General features: G+C 72.4%; 3 protein-coding genes across 5 annotated transcripts; all 3 read left to right on the plus strand.

Moving 5' to 3' along the window:
• Nucleotides 1-59: 59 nt before the first annotated feature.
• Nucleotides 60-6,520, plus strand: GRINA (glutamate ionotropic receptor NMDA type subunit associated protein 1). 2 transcript variants are annotated; one of them, XM_087729623.1, is made up of 7 exons: nt 60-214; nt 2,827-3,184; nt 3,796-3,908; nt 3,990-4,190; nt 4,533-4,661; nt 5,176-5,319; nt 5,552-6,520. In XM_087729623.1, the coding sequence occupies exons 2-7, from the start codon at nt 2,860-2,862 to the stop codon at nt 5,699-5,701; spliced, it is 1,062 nt and encodes a 353-aa protein (XP_087585749.1). In that variant the 5' UTR covers nt 60-214; nt 2,827-2,859; the 3' UTR covers nt 5,702-6,520. The 2 variants fall into 2 exon arrangements, with proteins under 2 accessions (XP_087585749.1, XP_087634821.1); XM_087778695.1 differs by lacking the exon at nt 60-214 and adding an exon at nt 1,266-2,248.
• A 1,236-nt stretch (nt 6,521-7,756) lies between these two features.
• On the plus strand, nt 7,757-10,618 carry SPATC1 (spermatogenesis and centriole associated 1). Its single transcript, XM_087729917.1, has 5 exons — nt 7,757-8,023; nt 8,103-8,279; nt 8,676-9,029; nt 9,737-9,876; nt 10,008-10,618. Exons 1-5 carry the CDS (start codon nt 7,759-7,761, stop codon nt 10,329-10,331), a joined length of 1,260 nt encoding a protein of 419 aa, XP_087586043.1. The 5' UTR covers nt 7,757-7,758; the 3' UTR covers nt 10,332-10,618.
• Nucleotides 10,619-11,639: 1,021 nt separating this feature from the next.
• LOC104018236 (sphingomyelin phosphodiesterase 5) lies at nt 11,640-18,607 on the plus strand. Of its 2 annotated transcripts, XM_087729746.1 has the most exons (8): nt 11,640-12,776; nt 15,299-16,293; nt 16,383-16,455; nt 16,547-16,687; nt 16,792-16,881; nt 17,008-17,071; nt 17,959-18,112; nt 18,192-18,607. In XM_087729746.1, exons 1-8 carry the CDS (start codon nt 12,749-12,751, stop codon nt 18,285-18,287), a joined length of 1,641 nt encoding a protein of 546 aa, XP_087585872.1. In that variant the 5' UTR covers nt 11,640-12,748; the 3' UTR covers nt 18,288-18,607. The 2 variants fall into 2 exon arrangements, 1 of the variants encoding a protein (XP_087585872.1); XR_015698508.1 differs by lacking the exons at nt 11,640-12,776; nt 16,383-16,455; nt 17,008-17,071; nt 17,959-18,112; nt 18,192-18,607 and having other exon boundaries at nt 14,851-16,293.
• Nucleotides 18,608-19,469: the final 862 nt, after the last annotated feature.

Raw genomic sequence — 19,469 nt, forward strand, 5'->3', positions numbered from 1 at the left:
CAGGGGCTGCCAGCGCCCGGCCACGCCCTTCCCGCAGGCCACACCCCCGCCCCGCTGCGCCGGGGAGGGAGGGCGGGGCGAAGCTACTTGGCCACGTCCCCCTCAGACCCCGCCCCCGGTGGGCGGAGCCGCGCCGTTGCCCCCGCCCCCCTCGCCGGAAGCCCCGCCCCCAGCGGCGCGGAGCGGAGCCATCGCTGCCGCACGGCCCGGCCCGGTGAGCGGGGAACCGGCGGGGAACGGGGGGGTCCCGGGGCACCGGGGGGGGGGGGGGGTCGGGGTGAAAGGGGGGGGCACGCAGGCCCCGCCGCCGCCGCCGCCGCCGCCGCCGCCGCCGCCGCCGCCGCCGCCGAGCGCGGTTCCCCCCCGCCGCCCCGCTCTGCCGCATGCCGCAGCGGGGCTGGGGGCACCGGGGCGGCGGGAGCGGGGCCCGAGCGGGACGGGACCCCCCCCCCTTGGCCCCGGGGGGGGGGTGGGGGGTGCTCCCCCGGGGTCCCCCCGCCCCGGCCCGGTGGGATTAGGATGGCTGCTGCCGCAAATAGGCCGCGCCGGGGCATTACCGAGCGTCAGGGCAAAGCCGCTTACCGGGGCTCCCGGAGGAGCCGGCGGCGGGGGGGCGGCGGGGGGCCCTGCTGCGGCTGCCCCGTGCGGGGCGCGCCCCGTGCTGCACGCACCCCCTGCGCCCCTGCTGCATGCACCCCTTGCGCCCCTGCGCCCCTGCTGCATGCACCCCCCTGCACCCTTGCTGCATGCACCCCCTGCACCCTTGCTGCATGCACCCCCTGCGCCCCTGCTGCATGCACCCCCTGCGCCCCTGCGCCCCTGCTGCACGCACCCCCTGCGCCCCATGCTGCATGCACCCCCTGCACCCCTGCTGCACGCACCCCCATGCACCCCTGCTGCATGCACCCCCTGCTGTATGCACCCTCCTGCACCCCTGTGCCCCTGCACCCCTGCTGCATGCACCCCCCTGCTGCATGCACCCCCCTGCTGCATGCACCCCTGCACTCCCTACTGCACGCACCCCCCTGTGCCTCTTCTGCACGCACCCCGCTGCAACCTGTGCCGCATGCAGCCGTGCAGCCGGTGCTGCATGCCCCCCGTGCTGCATGCACCCCTTACGGGGTGCACCCTGTGCCCCCCGTGCTGCCTGCACCCCATATAGCATGCCCCTCATACCATGGGTGCCCCATGCACCCCGCTGCGTGCACCCTGTGCTGCACGCCCCCTCTGCGCCCCGTGCTGCGTGCCCCCCATGCAGCGCACCTCCCGTGCGGCATGCTTCCCGTGCTGCGTGCACCCTTTGCAGCGTGCCCGCCATGCCACAGGCACCCCGTGCCCCCCGTGCTGCCTGCGCCTGTGCAGCGTGCTGCCGGTACCGCTGGTGCCCCATGCACCGCACTGCACCCGCCCTGTGCCCCCCATGAAGGGTGGACCCCGTGCCACAGCTGCCCTGTGCCCCCCGGGCCGTATGCGCCCCATACGGTGCACCCTGTGCCGTATACGCCCCATACGGTGTGCACCCTGTGCCACATGCAGCCCCTGCACCTCATGCAGCGTGCCCCCCGTGCCAGTGCCGTCTGCAGCCCGGTGTGCCCTGTCCACCCTCGGCACGCCACAGCACTGCCCACGGGGGTCCCTGCCTTCCCCGGGGCTGCCCGTGCCGGGGGGGGTCTGGGCTGGTGGCCCCTTGCCCGGCCGGGGGGCACATGCCGGCAGCGGCGGTGCCGCAGGGCAGAGCCCCCCCCGGTCCCTTCCCGAGCCCCGTGGCACCGGGCCGCGGTGTCACGCGGGCGGGCGGGCGGACGGCTTCGGTTGCGCCACCGGCCAGGCGGGCTGTCACTCGGCCAGGCCCTGGCGCTGGCAGCGGCTGCGGGCGGCCCCATGCCCGGGGACACCGGTGCTTCGCTGCGGCACCAACTCCGGCACGTCCCACCTGCCGCGGCGTAGGATTGCGCAGGGCTGGCCGGGGGCTCTGCCTGACAGCTGCCAGCCCTGCGGGCAGCTGCCTGTCCCCGCCGCGTGCCAGGCCGCATTTACCGTGGCAGCGGCGGCACCGGTGGCGGGCGATCACCGCGCAGGGCCGCAACCGGAGCCGCCACTCCCACAGCCGCCTGGTTTTGTAATCCCGGGCTCCACGCAGAATCGGCGTCTGCCGGCGGCTGGGCCCGGCGTTCCGGAGCGGGGGCGGCCCCGGTGCCTGCGGCAAACCCCTACCGCCACAGCCGCGCTCGCCGGCCGGCCGACGGAGGTAGGGCCGTGGGTCGCGGCACGGCACCGCTGCCGGTCCCGCTCCTTCACCGGCGGTCACCTCGGTGGGTGCCGGGTCTGGTTGGACCCCGGTGCTCCGGCAGCGGGGTCGGCGGGGCGCTGGCAGCCAGCCATGCCGGTCCTGGGGGAGGCGGCAGTGGCGGCTGAAAGTGGGGCAGGGAGCGAGGCGGTGACGAAGGGCAGCCGGGCAGCACCGGGGCTCCCACCGCTGCTGCAAGGCACCGGCGCCGCACGCCGGCCGCCGCCGCCATGGCCGAGGCCTCCCCGCAGGGCCCGGGCCGGGGCAGCCATGGGGGGCGTCGCCATGGCAACGGCCCTGCCGCCCGGGCGGCCATCTTGTGCGGGCCTGGGGAGGGAGCAGGGCCGGGACCCCCCCACCGCGGGGCTGTGGCACGGCCGGGACCCCCAGCGCTGCCTGGGTGCCAGGGAGAGGCGATGGCCGTGGGGGGCGACGGCCATGGGGTGGTGGTGGGTGTGGGGGTGACGGCTGAGGGGGGTGACGGCGGCGGGGGGGTGACGGCCGCCGGGTCTGACCACCCTTCTCCTTCCTCCCCGCAGCAGAGAGGCGGCAGCCCGCCGTGGGGGTGGAAGATGTCCCACGAGAAGAGCTTCCTGGTGACGGGCGAGGGCTTCCCGGGGCAGCAGCCCACGGCCCCCCCGGCCTACGCGCAGCCCCCCTACCCCGCCACCCCTTACCCCCAGCCCCAGTTCGCCCCGGCGCCCTACAACCAGCCGGGCTTCCCGCAGGGGCCGGGGCCGTACCCCCCCGCCGGGCCGTACCCCCCCGCCGGGCCGTACCCCGCGGCGGGGCCGTACCCCCCCGGGCCGTACCCGCCGGCGGGGCCGTACCCCCAGGGCCCCTACGCCCAGCCGCCGTACGCCCAGCCGCAGCCCATGGTCCCTGGGGACCAGGACTGTAAGTAACGGGGCTCGGGGTGGGGGGCTCCATCCATCCCGGGGCGCCGTCCCCTCTCCGTGGCCGAAGAGGGGGTTGCCCCCCACGGCGGGCGATGCTGGGGTGCTGACAGCAGTCCTGGGGGGGGTCCACCGGAGGGAGGGCCCCGTTACGGCCGGCACGGGTGGGCGAGGGGGAGTCTGGCTGGTAGCGCAGCTCAGGGTGCCCGAGCGGGGCTGCGGGGACCCCCAGGGAAGGGGTCCTGCCCCGCCAGCCCCCAAAGACGAGCCCAGCCCCAGGGACGCCTCTGCCTCCCCGGGAGGGGAGACCACCTGGAGCTGTCGGCTCGGTGGGCACGCCGGCGTGCAGCCCGGCTTTGGAGGGCACAAAGCGCTGCTCCCTGGGGCCCCCCTGACCCCCTCAGCCCCATCTCTCCTCTTCCCTCACCGCTGCCAGCCAGAGCCGGGCCCCACCGCGGGCCGTGGAGACCAGGCGTCGTGGTCATCCGAGTCGGTGAGCGGCCGCCCTGGCGGGCAGGGGCAGGCAGGGCCTAGGGCAGGGACCCGGCGCAGCACGGTGGCGCAGGCAGCACCCCCCCGGCCCCCTTCACCCACCCCCTCCTCTCCCCGCAGCCCCCCTGCACAGCACCTACCATGAGGACGGGCCGCCCTCCTACTATGACAACCAGGACTTCCCCACCGCGCACTGGGATGACAAGAGCATCCGGCAGGCCTTCATCCGCAAGGTGGGACTCAGCCCCGGGGTGCTCCCCAAGGGGGGGCCGGGGTTTTTGGGCGCCCTGCCGTGACCTGTCCCCGTCCCCCAGGTCTTCCTGGTGCTCACCCTGCAGCTGACTGTCACCTTCGCCTTCGTGGCCGTCTTCACCTTCGTGAAAGGCGTGAAGGGCTTCGTGCAGCGCAACGTCTGGACGTACTATGTCTCCTACGCCGTCTTCTTCATCTCCCTCATCGTCCTCAGCTGCTGTGGGGATTTCCGCCGCAAGCACCCCTGGAACCTGGTGGCCCTGGTAAGCACCGCGCTAGGGTGGTGGCAGGCTCGGCTGTGGCTTCGGTGGCGGCTTCGGCAGCCCCAGCCCCACACCCCACGGCCCTGGGGACGCCCGAGGTCCTGCAGGGGACAGGGAGGACGGGGGGCATGGCTGGGCGGGTTTGGAGGGTGCAGGGGGGACGATTGCCTCGCCCGGCAAGGGTGGAGCCTGCTCCAGACGCGGCAAAGCCAAGAGCCCGGCACAAAGGGCGCTGGGCACCGCAGAGAAGTGCGGCGTCACCAGGCCCGGCTGGACCCGGTGGTGGGTGGCAAAAGGGGGGTTGGCAGAGCCGGTGTGACGCGGTGCCTGTTTGCTCCCCAGTCCATCCTGACCGTCAGCCTGTCCTACATGGTGGGGATGATCGCCAGCTTCTACAACACCGATGCCGTCATCATGGCCGTGGGCATCACCGTCGTCGTCTGCTTCACTGTCGTCATCTTCTCCCTGCAGGTCAGCTCCGGGGGTGGGCGGGGGGCTGGGTGACACCCCCCTGGCTCCCTGCTGGGGGGCTCCAAACTGGGTGTACGACCCCCCCTGGGCTCCTTGCTGGGGCTGGGGGCTTCAAACTGGGTGTACAACCCCTCCAGGCTCCCTGCTGGGGCTGGGGGCTCCGAACCGGGTGTACAACCCCTCCAGGCTCCCTGCTGGGGCTGGGGGCTCTGAACTGGGTGTGCAACCCCCCCCGGGCTCCCTGCTGGGGCTGGGGGCTCCGAACCAGGCGTACGACCCCCCCCCCAGGCTCCCTGCTGTCACTGGGCGCTCTGAACTGGGTGTGCAACCCCCCCAGGCTCCCTGCTGGGGCTGGGGGCTCTGAACTGGGTGTGCAACTCCCCCCAGGCTCTCTGCTGGGGCCAGGGGCTCCAAACCGGGCATACGACCCCCCTGGGCTCCCTGCTGGGGCTGGGGGCTCCAAACCGGGCGTACAACCCCCCAGGCTCCCTGCTCACTCTCCCCTGTCCCACAGACCAAGTATGACTTCACCTCCTGCCGGGGCGTGCTCATCATCTGCCTCGTCGTCCTCATCGTCTTCTCCATCCTCTGTATCTTCATCCGGAACCGCATCATGGACATCATCTACGCTTCCCTGGGTGCCCTGCTCTTCACCTGCGTAAGTGCCGGGGGTCCTGTCCTCCCCTGCCTCCCGCTGCTGCCCCCTCCCCGGGGGCGCTGAGCCAGATCCCCGGGGGCTCAGCCCGTGCGTGGGGGGTGCGGGACCCAGCTGGGGGGACGGGGGACAAAGGAACCTGCTCGTCGGGCGGCTGCTGGGTGGCATGGGGGGCTGCTGGCCTCCCCCCGCCTGGCTCTGCGTCCCCCCTGCTGTGACGTCCCCTCTTTCGCAGTTCCTGGCGGTGGACACGCAGATGATCCTGGGGAACAAGCAGCTGGCGCTCAGCCCCGAGGAGTACGTCTTCGCCGCCCTCAACCTCTACACAGACATCATCAACATCTTCCTCTACATCCTGGCCATCATCGGCAGGGCCAAGGAGTAGCGGCCCCCCGCCGCCCCGCGGCGCGCGTTCCAGTTCGTGCCCGCCCTTCGTAGCCTGTTTTGTTTGGTGTTCTCATCGCACCCCCTCGTCGGTTCTCCCGTTAGAGTTTCTTTGACCCCGGCCACGTCCCCGGCTCCTACCGGGAGCGGCTGCGGGGGCTCGCCGGGCCGGGGGGAGCACAGGGAGCCCCCGAGGCAGGAGGGTCCCCGGGTGACAGCTCTGTCCCCTTGCCGGGAGGCGAGTGCGAGGCAGGCAGCGCTTGGCAGCGCTTGCCCGCGCCTGCCTGCCTGCCGGGGTGCCGCGGCTGCCCCTCCTGCCCCCCCAGCAGCCCCCCGCCCAGGCCCTTCGCTTCCCCCCGCTGTGAATACGGCCTTTCCCCCCCCTCCTTGCGTTGAACGAGGACTGGAAGCACTTTTTCCCCCTGCCCGCGGTGGAGCTCGCCCCCTCCGTCCCGCTCCCCCCCGCGCACGTGCCGCCCTCGCCCCTCGCTGCCCCCCCGGCCGCGCAGGCAGGGTCAGCGCCGCAGGCAGGGTCAGCGCCGGCGGCCCCCCTTGGGCTGCAGGCAGGGCTGAGGGCAGGGTCCCACCACCTGGGTGGGCAGCGGGGGTCCCCACGCCGGGCACCAGTTACTGCCAGAGCGTCCCTGCGGGGACCTGGCCCCCTCCCAGGCCGAGCCGCCCTCCCTGCCCGTCCCTGCCTGTCCCTGCCCAGGCAGCAGGGGGTCCCAGCCCCGGCCTCCCTCCCTGCGCGGCCAAGGCTCTGTTCTTGCCCTGTTCTGTGGCTCCAGCTCCCGCTGTTAATAAACCTCCGTCTAGTTCATCCCTGCCGGCTCCGGCTCTCCTTCCCCCGCTGGCGCTGGCAGGGCCCGGCGCAGCCAAGCCCGGGGCTGCCAGCTGCCGGCTGCAGGCAGGGTCTGCGCCCCGCTCCCCTGGTCCCGGCTCTCCCGGGGCTGGCCGTGGCAAGTCATCACCTCGCCGCCCCGGTCTGTCCCGGTGGCCGGTGCCCAGCCCTGCCCCTGGAAGCGCTCCTTGGCCCGGGGCAAGCGGCGGTTGTGCTGGCGCAGCCTCTCCAGGGCTCCCTCGGCGCCGGGCAGCCGCTGGCTCAGGAGCTCCTCCGGTAGCGGGGCGGCCAGGCCTCTGGCCAGCAAGGTGCGGCAGTCGATGGCCACCCCGGCGCTGAGCCGGCTGGACACCAGCACGGCGCTGAGGATTGCCTCCACCAGGACCTCAGCGCCAGGGCAGCACGGTGCTGGCGGACTGATGGTGCTGGCAGACGAGATGGCTGCAGAGAAGACGGAGCTGGTTGGGCTCTCCGCAGAGTGTGCCGGCACACCAGGCCCGCCGAGCCACCTGGGGTGGCAGGGATACAGCAAGGGGCCGCTGGTGCAGCCCTCCCGGGGGTCCCAGCAGCAGGAGGGGCTGGGCCAGGCCCCCCATAACTGCCCCTCATGTGCCAGCGCGCCACTGGCCCGGCACCCGCCGCAGTGCAGCCCTGGCTGCCCGGTGGGCTGGCACTGGGGGGGTCCTGCAACTGCCGAAAAAGAGGGATGGAGATGGGGCCACCGCCCACGGCAGCGGCACGCAGGGATTGCCCTGTGCCCGGCGGTGCCACCGCGAAAGCCTGGGAGCGTGGTGAGACCAGCCATCGGCTCTGAGCACGGCTGGGACGTGGTGCCCGGAGCCGCCGGGGGACAGCCAAAATCCAGCAGGAAAGGGGGTGCAGGCCTCCCGCCCTGCCCGCCTGCTGCCGTCCCCTCGCCTGTGGTGCTCCCCTCGCCCGCTGCCGCTGGGCGCCCACTGTACCGACCTCGCGACGGTCGAAGGGGTGCCGGGGGGCCGAGTCCCGCAGCCAAACAACGGGGGGCCAGGGCGGGGAGCGTCCCTCTGTGACATCCCTTTGGAACCGGCACTCCCTGGCACCCGCTGTCGAAGACGCCCCGGCCGCTCCCGGCGTCCCATGGCAAGCGAGGGGCCTTCCCGTGCCCCTGGCCCTGGCGCTGCCGCCCAGTGTGGGGCCCATGTCGGTGTGACTGGCGCAGCCCGGTACCGGGGGCCGCCATGGAGCCGGTGCCCGGTGGCCGCCCACCACGCGCGGGGCTGTCGGTCTTCGCCTGCTATGACCAGCTGCGGCACGAGATCCAGGCGCTGCTGGCGGAGAACGAGGAGCTGACGCGGGCGGTGGGGCGGCTCAAGGAGCAGCGGCACATGTGGCACCTCCTGCGTGGCAAGCCCAGCACGGCGCCCGGCATGGTGCCCGGCTCGGCGCCCCCCCTCGCCCCCGTGCCCCACTCCGGGGGGCGACGCTTCGCCTTACCCAGCCTAGGTGGGGGTCCCGGCCGGCCCCGCGGCAGTCCCGGGCTGGTGGGTGCCGCGGCTGCGAACACCCCCCACTCCTCCCACAGCCAATGCCCCGGACTGGGAGCTGGCGCCCCTGGAGCAGAACCCGACCTTCCAGACCCCGCCGTGGGAGCCCCTGGGGAACCAGCAGCCCCAAGACAGCACACTGCCCATGCCGCTGCCCACGCCGAGCAGCACCGACATCAGCACCGGGGTTCTTTCGCCCGTCACCAGGAGCAGAAGTACTGGGGGGGTCGTGGGGGGGTCTGACCCCAAAGCTCACAGGAGGAGGGGTGGTGGGCTGAGTCCCATCGTCATCCCCATCCCATCCCATCCCCATCCCCATCCCCATCCCATCCCATCCCATCCCCATCCCATCCCCATCCCCATCACCACCCCATCCCCATCCCCATCCCATCCCCATCCCCATCCCCACCCCACCCCATCCCATCCCATCCCATCCCATCCCATCCCATCCCATCCCATCCCCTCCGCTGTGGCCTCGTGCCTCCCCGTGAGCGTCTCTGGGGCCGAGGCCAGCGTGGGTGGGCGCTGCAGGGGTGCGGTGCGCGGGGCAGGGGCACGGTGCAGGCCCCCCGGTGCTGCAGGGACTGCCACTGCCACCCTTGTCCTGGCAGCCCTCCCGGTGACCGTGCACGGCAGCCCCGGCCCCAACAGCCACCGCCTCTCCTGCCCCCTCGACCGCTTTGGCTCTGCTGGCCGCCCCCCGAGCCGCCAGCTGCCCCCCGAGCCACCGTGGGAACCCCTGGTGCCAGAGCTGAGCAGCCCCAGCCTGCGGCTGTCAGACCTGCAGGGGCCGGAGGACAGGGTCCCCCTGTCCCCGCTCCCGCCACCCCCGTCCCCGGCAGAGCAGCAGCCGCTGGACCTGCAGCTGCCGGACGCCCGGCGCAGGGAGCCCTGGCAGAAGGCGGCCCGTGACGCCAACCGGCTCGCATCCAGCCGGGAGCCACCGCAGAGCTCCAGCCCGCGAGGTGAGGGCCAGGGCACGGCACCGGCGGGGAGCACAGTGCCACCAGGGTCCTGCACCCCGGTGACTCCCCACTCCCACCAGCTCCATGGCTGGGGGGGACGGCGAGGTCCCAGGCAAGCGGATTTGTCCACCCTGTGCCAGGGGACACCCAGGAAAGCCGGGGAGCAACCGCCCCAGCAACCCTGTTGCAACATGAGCCTCTGCGCGGGCAAAACCGGCACCTGGCTTTTCTGCCCTGCAAAGCTGGCACATGGCACCTCTGCAAAGCTGGGACGTGGGTTCTTCTGTCCTGCAAAGCTGGCATGCGGATTTTTCTGCCCTGCAGAACCAGCCCGCCCCAGCTCTGCGCTGCAAAGCCGGCACGCCGGCGTCTCTGCATGGGCAAAACTGGCACGCTGGCTCTTGCGCCCTGCAAGGGTGGCACGCGGGTTTTCCGTCCTGCAATGCTGGCGCAGGGGGTGTTTCTGTCCTGCAAAACTGGCACACTGGCATCTCTGCATGGCAAAACTGGCGTGCTGGCGTTTGCGAACCCCCCGCGGGTCCACGGCACAGGGACCCCGGCACCGGCACCGGGCAGCAGCAGCAAGGCCCAGCCCGGTTCCTGGGGTGGTGGGGGGCCCGGGGGTGCCCGTGGGGGTGTGGGGGATGTCGGTGGGGCGGCAGCGCGGGGTCCGTCCCGGGGCAGGGGTAAGTGCCCAATGCTGGCAGGTGGCCGGCAGCCGGCGTGGGAGCAGCTGGTGGGGGAGATTGCCTTCCAGCTGGACCGCCGCATCCTCGCCAGTGTCTTCCCTGACCGCACCCGGCTCTACGGCTTCACCGTCACCAACATCCCCGAGAAGATCATGGAGGTAAGCTGGCGCGGCCGAGCCAGGGAGCCGGGCACGTTGCCCACGGCTGCAGCCCGGTGCACCCCCGTCCCCCTTCCCCTTGGGCACCCGTGGGTGCCGGGGGGCTGACCCTGCCCCATCTCTCCCTGCAGATCGCCCTCGGTACCGTGCCGGGGAGCTTTGACGAGCAGCGCTGCGCCGCCGCAGCCCGGCGCTATGTCAGCCTGATGGGGCGTCTGCGGGCACTGGGCTACAGCCCTGCCGTGCACCCAGCCTTCGCCGAGTCCCTCGTCAACACCTACGGCGTCCTGCCGGAGCCATCCGGCCCCGACGCTCGCGTCCACCACAGCCCAGCCTTCCTGCACCGTGTGGTGGCCGAGACGGTGCTGCCGGCGGCGCAGCCGGACGCGATAGTGCTGCTCGAGTGCCTGCAGGAGCTGGCGCGGGAGGACGGGCAGCCCCTCTTCCTCTGGTGAGCGTCTGTGCCGGACCCTGCACCGGCACCGGACCCTGCGCCGGCCCGGCCACTGACAGCCAGAGCCCTGTACCATGCAATAAACCTGCTCCAGCACCCTCGCCCACGTCTGCCGTGGCAGCTCCGGCGGGCACCGCGGGTGCCACGACTGCCATCGTCACCGCTGCTGCTCCTGCTCGGGGACACCCCCGTGATGGGCAGCAATGCCGGGGTGCAGGCAGCGATGTGGCAGGGCTGCAGGCAGTGGCGCAGGCAGCCATGCCAGGGTGGAGGAGGTCACCCCGCGGTCAAGGCCGCAGTCCTTTCCCTTTCGGTTGCGAGCAGGGGAAGCCGGTTGGATGCGGAAGCGAGAGCTGGGAATTGGCGCCTGGGACGCCCATGGTGCTGCGGTGGGGGGGAATGTGCCAGGGTGCCGGCGGAGGGACCTGGGCCGGGGGCGTGGAAGGAGCAGCAGCCACCCGGGCGTTCACGCCCCATGCGGGGAGCCGCACGCACCCCACCCGAGCTGTGAGCTGCTGGGAGCGGGGTCCCTCCGTGCGGGCAGCTCCCCCGAGCCGATGGGCGCCCCTTTCCGACCCCCCCACCCACGGGCGCTTGCTCCCCCCTCGGCCTCGACCCCAGGCCTCCCCGAAGCGGCGTCTCCGACACGACGTGCGCCAGGGGGATTTATCGAGCGGTGCAGCGGCGCGGAGCAGCTCGAGCCGGGTGCCTCCGGAGAGGGACCCCGAGCAAAGCATGCCCGGGGCAGTGACCCCCTCGCAGCCCAGGTCCCCCTCCCCTCGGGCGACGGTTCGGTCCGGCAGCGATATTTGGGCATGGGCTCTTCTCGTTCCTTATCGGATCCTTTCCCCATCTCGAGGCAGGACGTTCCTCCTCTTATCGTGAGCGGCCGCAGCTTCTGCCGAGGGTTTCGACCGCCTTATCTTCCTGGCTCGCACCGGCTTCAGGGCCTTTTTTCATTTAGCTAATAATTTAGCGAAGTAGGAGCCCTGCATGCGGTCAGCGGATCCAGGCGAAAGTTCACAGCTGAGGTCGTTGGACCTTTTTCGAGCTAAAGAGTGACTTCTGCCTCGGGGGGGTGCGGAGGTGGGGAACCCCCTCCTGCCCGCGGCCGTGGGGCCGCTCGCTCGCTGCCGGCAGCGGGAAGGGGAAGCGGCAGCAGGAAATGGAGCAACTCGGGGCCAACCCGCCGCGGAGGGAAACCACCTACCCCGCCGTGCCGGGCCGTGCCGGGCTGGCAGAGCCGGTGCCCTTCGGCCGCGGGCACGCAGCAGCAGCCGGGTAGGTGATGGGGGGTGGAGCGGACCCCCATGCTGGGGTCTGTGCGAGGCGAGGGGACGGGGCGGGGGTCGGTCCCACGGGTGCAGGCCAGCTGGTGTCCAACCGCCATGCCGGAGGGGCCGCGGCTGCTCCTGCCCCACCGGGTACGGCCCCGCGCAGCCGGCACCACCGCCGTGGTGGAGCTGGGGCCAGGGCGTTTGCCTTCCCTGGGGTGGGATATGCTGGGGATGGTGCCAGGGGAAGGAGAGCAGGGGGCAGCCCCCAGGGCCCCCTGCCCCGGCACAGCCAGAGGGTGATGGCAGCGGCTGGGATGACGGCGTGGGTGAAGGCTCCCCGAGCAGAGGGGGGGGCTCAGGCTGAGGGGGGGGCTGTGGGGTCTGGGCACCCCCAACCCCGCCGGGGTCTGCCCCCCCCGCCATGCCGGCAGTGCCATGGCGGGTTCAGGCAGGGTGGCTCAGCCCCGAGGAGCCGGCGGAGGCGGCTGCAACCCCTCCGGGGCTCTTCCTCGCTTGACTTTTCCCTCCTCATCCTCGCGGCCTCCTGCCCGGTTCGGCAGGCTCCCGGCGTGCCCGCAGGCCGCGCCGGCAGGACACGGCAGACAAGGGGTTACAGCCCTGGGACAACCAGTTGTGGGTGTTCACCAGCCGGGCAAGGTGCAGCGCCAGCAGCTCGGCGGCCGCCAGCTCCCCTGCCCGCCGCCGCTGCCTGACCCCTGCCCGCCGCCACTGCCCGACCCCTGCCTGCACTCTCTCCGGCCCACGTCGCCCCGGCACGCAGCTGGTGGCACGGTCCGGCACGGAGGTGGGAGCCGGGGGCTGCCGGGGCCAGTAGCGGCAGGCGGTGTTTGCCACGCACCTGTGGCAGGAATGCGGCCAGCCGGCTGGCCTGGGGCGGATGGCAACCGGGCACGGCTGGGGCCACGGCTGATTAGAGCCCGGCCCGGGCCAGCGGTGAGCGGATGTTTGTGACCTGTTGAGCTCCCGGTGCCGGCAGCAGTGTGCCGAGCTGGCAGCAACGTGCCGAGCCCGCGGTGTTGCCGAGCAAGCGGTGGCCCCAAGCGGACGGTGGCTGCGAGCTGACGGCAGTGGCAACGGTGCCAGCCCCTCCGAAGAGGCGGAGGCATCGGTGCCGTTGGCGATGGCCCCCAGCGCCATGGGGCGTGGAGGTGAGCAGGGGGAGCCCGGGGACGCAGGATGTGGCGGGGCCCCGGGGAGCGGCACAGGCGGTGGTGGCGGGGTGGCACGGGCAGGGAGCCGGCAGAGGCAGGGAGCCGGCAGAGGCAGGGAGCCGGCACAGGCAGTTCAGGGACTACCTGGCCCTCGGGGAAGGGAGCAGTGCCGACAGCACCGGGGCACGGTGCCGCTTACCCTCCGGCCACTGAAGGCTGCTACCGAAGGCAGGGCTGGGACGGAGCTGCCGGGCAGCGCAGCACGGGCAGCACCCAGCAGCAGGGAGGGCTTGGCCGCTGAACCCTCCGGAGCTGGCTGCTGGGCAAACACGGCGCTCAGGGCCCCATGTGCCGGGGCAAAGCTGCCAGCGCCACGGGACAATGCCTGTTGCTGCTGCCAGCGCCACGGGGCATTGCCCGTTGCTCCTGCCAGCACCGCAGGTACAATGCTGCTGCCGGCACCACGGGCACGATGCCCCCATCAGCCTGCAAGAGCAACGCCCATGCTGCCTGCTGCTCGCTGCCCGCACCGCGGGGCAGTGCTTGCTGCCCCTGCTACCAGGACAGAGCCCGCTGGCCCTGCCAGCACCGCCGGGTCGATGCATAGGGCAGCTGCCTGCACCGACCCCTCCGGGTGAGGGCTGGGGGGTGCGGGGACCCCAGCACAGCCCCGGTGCCGCGGTGCAGGTGGTGTCACTCCCAGCCAGGCCCTGCACACTCACGCTCCCGTGACAGCAAATTACCTTCCCGTGGGAGTTGAGGATGCCCGAGCCACCGGGAAGTGCCGGGACCTGGTCTGAGTCACTCCCTGCCGCACGTGCCGTGGGGCGGAGGGATGTGCCGGGCTCCCCCCGCAGAGCAGAGCCAGGTGCCCAGCTGGGGCTGGTGAGGTGGGCGCCCTGCCCCACAGCCGTGCCCTGGAGTGGGGGAACCCCCGGGGGTCCTGCCCGGGGGACCCCCATGGCGGGAGAGGGCACGGACCTGAGGCCCCACTGCCGGGCTGGGGACGCCACCGGCCAGCCTGGCCCCAAGCAGCTCCCTGTGCCGCGGCCGGCACCGCGGGATGGGATGGAGCTGGAGCAGCCACAGCCAAGACCACTGGTCCCGTGGGCGAGTGTGGGGCAGCCGCACAGCCAGGGGGAGCGCGGGACCCCTAGATGAGGGCACCCCAAGGCCCCACCATGCCAGCATCCCCAGTGACCCCCGTGTCCCCAGTGACCTGTGTCCCCACCATCCCGTGACCCCAGTGAACCCAGCATCCCCAGCAACCCCAGTGTCCTCAGTGACCCCACAATCCCCAGTGATCCCAGTGACCCCAGCATCCCCAGCATTCCCAGTGACCCCAGCATCCTCAGTGACCCCAGTGACCCCAGCATCCCCAGTGACCCCAGTGTCCCCAGTGACCCCAGTGTCCTCAGTGACCCCACAATCCCCAGTGACCCCAGCATCCCTAATGACCCCAGTGTCCCCAGTGACCCCAGTGATCCCAGTGACCTCAGTGACCCCAGTGACCCCAGTGTTCCCAGTGACCCCAGTGTCCTCAGTGACCCCACAATCCCCACTGACCCCAGTGAACCCAGCATCCCCAGTGACCCCAGTGACCGCAGCATCCTCAGTGACCCCAGTGACCCCAGCATCCCCAGTGACCCCAGTGTCCCCAGTGACCCCAGCATCCCCAGTGACCCCAGTGTCCCCAGTCACCAGCACGATCCCATGCTGGGAGCGGGCAGGGAAGGGCAGGAGGGCCGGGCTGCCTGACGGTGTGGGGCTGCAGAGCCAGGCAGGAGTCAGGCAGGAGTCAGGCAGCAGTCACCGGGCCCCAGGTAAGGCACAGGAGGAAGCGTGAGGCAGGCAGCGTGAGGTGTCCGGCCGAGGAGCCGGTTCCCGGCCCCTGGCGCGGCTGCAGGGCACGGAAGCGCAGGGAAACCTGTCAGGCCAGGCTGGCCAGTCCTGGCCACGCTGGGGCTCGCCTCGCCACGGCTCAGTCGCATGCCGCGCCGGCGGGGCTCCCGGGGAGGGCGGTGCGGGGGACGGCGGCCCCTGGCCCCCCCGAGCCCGACGGGCAGGTGAGGGGGCAGCTGCGGGGTGGTCCCGGGGGGGAGCAGCGGCAGGGGCATGGAAGGGGACGGGAGCCGGTGCAGGGGGCGAGGGTGGCTGGTGCCGGGGCCCCCCGAAGGGACCGGCAGCACGGGGGGAGATGCCACCGGGTGCTGCGCAGGGCCCCGGCTCCAGGGTGGCCCCTGGGCTGTACCTGCCTGAGGCGGCTTTGGGGGTCCTGGGGACCCCATGGGGACATGGAGGGGGGCTGGCAGCCCCGCTTCAGCCGTGCCATCCCCCGCCCCTCACCCTGCAGCTGCTTTCACCCTGCTCCCGGCAGAGTCCAGGGATGCGTGGGACGGTCCCGGCTGCAGGAAGCTCCCACGGTGGCCGCTCGGCTGCGGCAGCCGGGACGGAGCCTGGGGTCCCGCTCCTGGCCACACCGTCCCTGCCACCGCTGACCCGGGGTTTCTCTCCGGCAGGTCGTGCCAGCTGCACCGGAGCCCCCGGGCAGGAGCAGGGGGACGCCGCGCTCGCCCTCAACCCCCTGCCCGGCCCCCCGGCGCCGTGGCACCCCCCCGCCATGCTGCTGCGGGAGTCCCCCTTCCCCAACCGGGCGCTGGCGGCCTTGGACTGCCTGGCCTGGGGGATGCTCACCCCCAGCTTCTGGGCCGCCAACCGCCTCCTCGACCTGCAGCCCACGACAGCGGAGCGGAGGCAGCAGCGGCGGAGACGGTGCGGGCGGTGCTGCGGCTGTGCCGGGCAGGCGCTGGCTGGGCTGGCATACGCCACGCTGCTGCTGCTCTCGCTGCCCCTGACCGCACTGGGGCTGCTGCTGTGGCTGCCAGTGCAGGCGGTGCGGCGGCCCTTTGCCTACCAGTACATGGCAGGCACGGCACAGGCGGAGCCGTGGGACCTGCGGCAGCGCCGGACCTTCACCTTTGTCAGTGCCAACCTCTGCTTGCTGCCCAGTGGCCTGGCCAAGTTCAGCAACCTGGGGCAGACACCACAGCGTGGTGCCTACATCGCCCGCCACCTTGCCCCGGCACCACCGGACCACCCCGGCACCCGGGCCGGCCTGATTGAGCCACAGCACGGCGAGACCAACAGCTACGGCGGGACCCTTTGCACCCCGCGGCAGCCTCCCGGCAGCGTGACGGTAGAGATGCCGGTGGAGGCGGTGGAGCCGGAGCCGGCAGTGTTGTCCGAGCATTTCCCGGCGGACGCCGACTTCATCTGCCTGCAGGAGGTCTTCGAGGCGGGTGCCACCGCCTGCCTGCGCCGGCGGCTGGGTGGCACCTTCCCGCACGTCGTCTCCGAGGTGGGCGCCCGCGGGCTGCGGGGCGGCGGGCTGAAGCTGCTCAACAGCGGGCTCCTGCTGGCCAGCCGCTACCCGCTGCTGGCCGCACGCTACCACAGCTTCCCCAACGGCGCCCGTGAGGACGCGCTGGCCGCCAAGGGGCTGCTCGCCGTCCAGGTGAGCCAGACGGCCCGCGCCGCGGGCAACAGGCAGGGTGCTGCCTGCTCCTGCCGGATTTCCCCGCTGAGGGTGCTGCGTCCCCCCAGGTGCTGCTGGGCTCGGCGCAGGGGCAGCGGGTCGTGGGCTACATCGGCTGCACCCACCTGCAGGCGCCCGCAGGTGAGGGGGGCCCCGCTCCCACCCGCCGCTGCCGAGGGGGGGTCCCAGCGGTGCCGGGGCAGGCAGTGATGCCATGTGTCCCCCCCGGCAGCCGACGCCGCCATCCGGGATGCGCAGCTGACGCTGGGGCTGCACTGGCTGCAGCTCTTCCGGGACGCGCAGGAGCAGCGCGGAGATGTGGTGGCCTTCGACGTCCTCTGCGGGGACCTCAACTTCGACAACTGCTCCCGAGGTCGGGGGGGACGAGGGGGCTCGGGGGACACACAGGCGGTTTGGGGGGACAGGGAGGTCTGGTTGGAGGGGGATGATGGAGGAGATGTGTCCCCCTCCCCGCAGGCGATGAGCTCAACCAGAGGCACCAGCTCTTCGAGGTGTACCGGGACCCCTGCCGCCAGGCGCCCGGGCAGGACGCGCCCTGGGCCATAGGTGGGACCTGCCCTCCCCCACCCTTGTCCCCATGCGGCGTCCCCAGCCCCAAGGGAGGGGGACACGGAGGGGGGACGCGGCAGGGACCCCGCTCACAGTCCTGCCTGTCCCCGTCCCCGTCCGCAGGCACCCTGCTCAACTACCTGAAGATCTATGAGGAGCCCGTGTCCACCCCGGAGAAGCTGAAGAGGTGACAGGGGTGGGGACGTGGCAGGGGGACAGGGGGGGACAGCGGAAGGGGCCCCCCCAGCCCTGGGGTGGGGGATGGGGGATGCCCCAGCCAAAGCGCCCTGTCCCAGAGTGGGGGTGATGCCGGCGGCGGGGTTCCTCCATCCCTGTGCCACCGTGTCCCCGTGTCACTGCGTCCCTGTGCCACCGCATCCCCATGCCACCATTTTGTTGTGCCACCGTGCCCCCATGCCACCATGTCCCCATGTCACTACATTCCTGTGCCACCTCATCCCCATGCCACCATGTTCTTGTGCCACTGTGTCCCCATGCCACCATGTCCTCATGCTGCCATGTCCTCGTGCCGCCATGTCCACGTGCCACTGGGTCCCCTCTGCCACTGTGTCCCCATGCCACCACATCCCCATGCCACCGCATCCCCGTGCCACTGTGTCCCCATGCTGCCATGTCCCCCTGCCACTGGGTCCCCATGCCACCGTGTCCGCATGCCACCATGTCCCCATGCCACTAGGTCCCCTGTGCCACTGCGTTCCCATGCCACCACCTCCCCATGTCATTGTGTCCCTATGCCACAGTGTCCCCTTGTCACCATGTCCCCGTGCCACAGGGTCCCCATGCCACTGCATTCCCGTGCCACTGGGTCCCCTGTGCCACTGTATCCCCATGCCACCATGTCCCTGTGCTACCGCGTCCCCATGTCTCCATGCCACCGTGTCCCCATGCCACTGTTTGTCCATGCCACCATGTCCCCATGTCACCGTTTGTCCATGCCACCATGTCCCCATGCCACCATGTCCCCGTGCCACTGTATCCCCATGCCACCACGTCCCCGTGCCACCACGTCCCCGTGCCACTGCGTCCCCGTGCCACCGCGTCCCCGCTCCACAGGACCCTCTCGCAGACGGCGGGGCGGCAGCAATACCTGGCGGGCCCGATCCTCTCTAACGGGCAGCCCGACCCGGCAGCCCCTGGGCCCTGGCAGGGCCGGCGCGTGGATTACATCCTCTACCGCCAGCACCACGGGGCCTTGCCACTGCGGACGGTGAGTGCCGGCGCGGCAGAGCTGGGGGTGCCTGTGCCCCACCGCGTCCCCTGCCCTGACGCCTCCTCTCCCCTGGCAGGAGGTGGCGGGGGTCTCCTTCATCACCCAGCTGGCCACCCGCTCCGACCACCTGCCTGTGGCCCTGCGGCTCGACGTGGGCCCTGCGCCCCTCTGAACTGTTGGCGCACAGGCAGCGGCCACCCGCCCGGCACATCCGCCGGCACTGCAGCCGGCACCGGCATAGCCTGGGGGTCCGGGCCTGCCAGCGCGCGAGGCGGATGCTGGCACGTGTCTCGGCTGCACCATCACGTGCCGGCATCCCGTGGGGCTGCCACAGCGTGTGCTGCACCCGCTGCTGCAGCCCCCGGGTGCTGCGGTGGGGAGCAGCCGGGCAGTGGTCTGGCAGCGGTCTGGCAGCGGTCTGGCAGTGGCCTGGCAGGGCTGGCGCCAGCCGCGGTTTTTAGCAACCGGAGTGAAATAAAGGCCTTGAGCGCAGCGGGTGGTTCTCCGCCGGTGCCGGCCCCACAGCACGTGGGGGGCTGCCCCCCATTGCCAGGGCAGGGAGCGAGGGGGCGGCCGGGCCCCCCGAGCGGGTTGGGGGTCCCCGCTGCGGCGGGGTGCAGAGGAGCCAGCCCAGGCGTGTGGGGCAGAGCTCCCGGGGGCTCAGTGGGGCTGGGGGGCAGGAGGGTCCCCCGGTGCCCCCCACCCCGGGCTGCCCTCGGCGGGGCCCTTCAGCAGCGGCGGGGGCGACCGCTCGGTCCGGAGCCCCCCTGCATCCCCCCACTCCCTCCTGGGCCCATGCAGGGACGGGACCCCAGCCCCATCCCGCAGCCCCGAGGGCACGGCATGCACCCCCACCCCATCCCAGAGTCCCCCGGCCACCTGGGGCACTGGGTGCTGAGCAGGGCGCTGGGTGCTGCACAGGGCGCTGCATGCTGCACAGGTGCTGGGTGCTGCATGGGACCTGGGGACCACTTCTTGGCAACTGCTCCATGAGGATCCCTTGGGAACAACTTCATGGGGACCCTAGGGATCACTCCATGGGCATCCTTTGGGGACCGCTCCATGGGGATCCTTGGGGACTGCTCCATGGGGACCACTCCGTGGGGACCCTCGGGGACCATTCCCTAGGGCCATTCCCCAAGGACTCCTGGCCTGTGCTCCCTGGGGACCTCCAGGCTGGGGGCTGCCTGGCAGGGACCCCCAGCACGCCCCCGCCGCGCACATGGCCATGCGGGAAGGGCCCGAAGGCTTGTTTATTGGAAGGCACCGAGCTGGGGGGAGACCCCCCCACGCCTGGGGCTCAGCCCCTCTAGCCGGGGGGTGCGGGGCGGGGGGGACCCCCACCCCGCACCCC

Source organism: Nipponia nippon, unplaced genomic scaffold (assembly GCF_047370975.1).
Source record: "Nipponia nippon isolate SJK-2023a ecotype South Korea unplaced genomic scaffold, ASM4737097v1 scaffold_1, whole genome shotgun sequence".
NCBI lineage: Eukaryota > Metazoa > Chordata > Aves > Pelecaniformes > Threskiornithidae > Nipponia > Nipponia nippon.

Bases quoted from the DNA above. Each gene is read 5' to 3' on its own strand.
- GRINA (XM_087778695.1), top strand. From the start codon at position 1,421: ATGAAGGGTGGACCCCGTGCCACAGCTGCCCTGTGCCCCCCGGGCCGT. The intron at 4,662-5,175 runs GTCAGCTCCGGG...CCTGTCCCACAG, and splicing joins TCGTCATCTTCTCCCTGCAG to ACCAAGTATGACTTCACCTC. The intron at 5,320-5,551 runs GTAAGTGCCGGG...CCTCTTTCGCAG, and splicing joins GTGCCCTGCTCTTCACCTGC to TTCCTGGCGGTGGACACGCA.
- SPATC1 (XM_087729917.1), top strand. From the start codon at position 7,759: ATGGAGCCGGTGCCCGGTGGCCGCCCACCACGCGCGGGGCTGTCGGTC. The intron at 8,280-8,675 runs GTACTGGGGGGG...TTGTCCTGGCAG, and splicing joins GCCCGTCACCAGGAGCAGAA to CCCTCCCGGTGACCGTGCAC. The intron at 9,030-9,736 runs GTGAGGGCCAGG...CAATGCTGGCAG, and splicing joins GCAGAGCTCCAGCCCGCGAG to GTGGCCGGCAGCCGGCGTGG.
- LOC104018236 (XM_087729746.1), top strand. From the start codon at position 12,749: ATGGCCCCCAGCGCCATGGGGCGTGGAG. The intron at 16,456-16,546 runs GTGAGGGGGGCC...CCCCCCCGGCAG, and splicing joins CCACCTGCAGGCGCCCGCAG to CCGACGCCGCCATCCGGGAT. The intron at 17,072-17,958 runs GTGACAGGGGTG...CCCGCTCCACAG, and splicing joins ACCCCGGAGAAGCTGAAGAG to GACCCTCTCGCAGACGGCGG.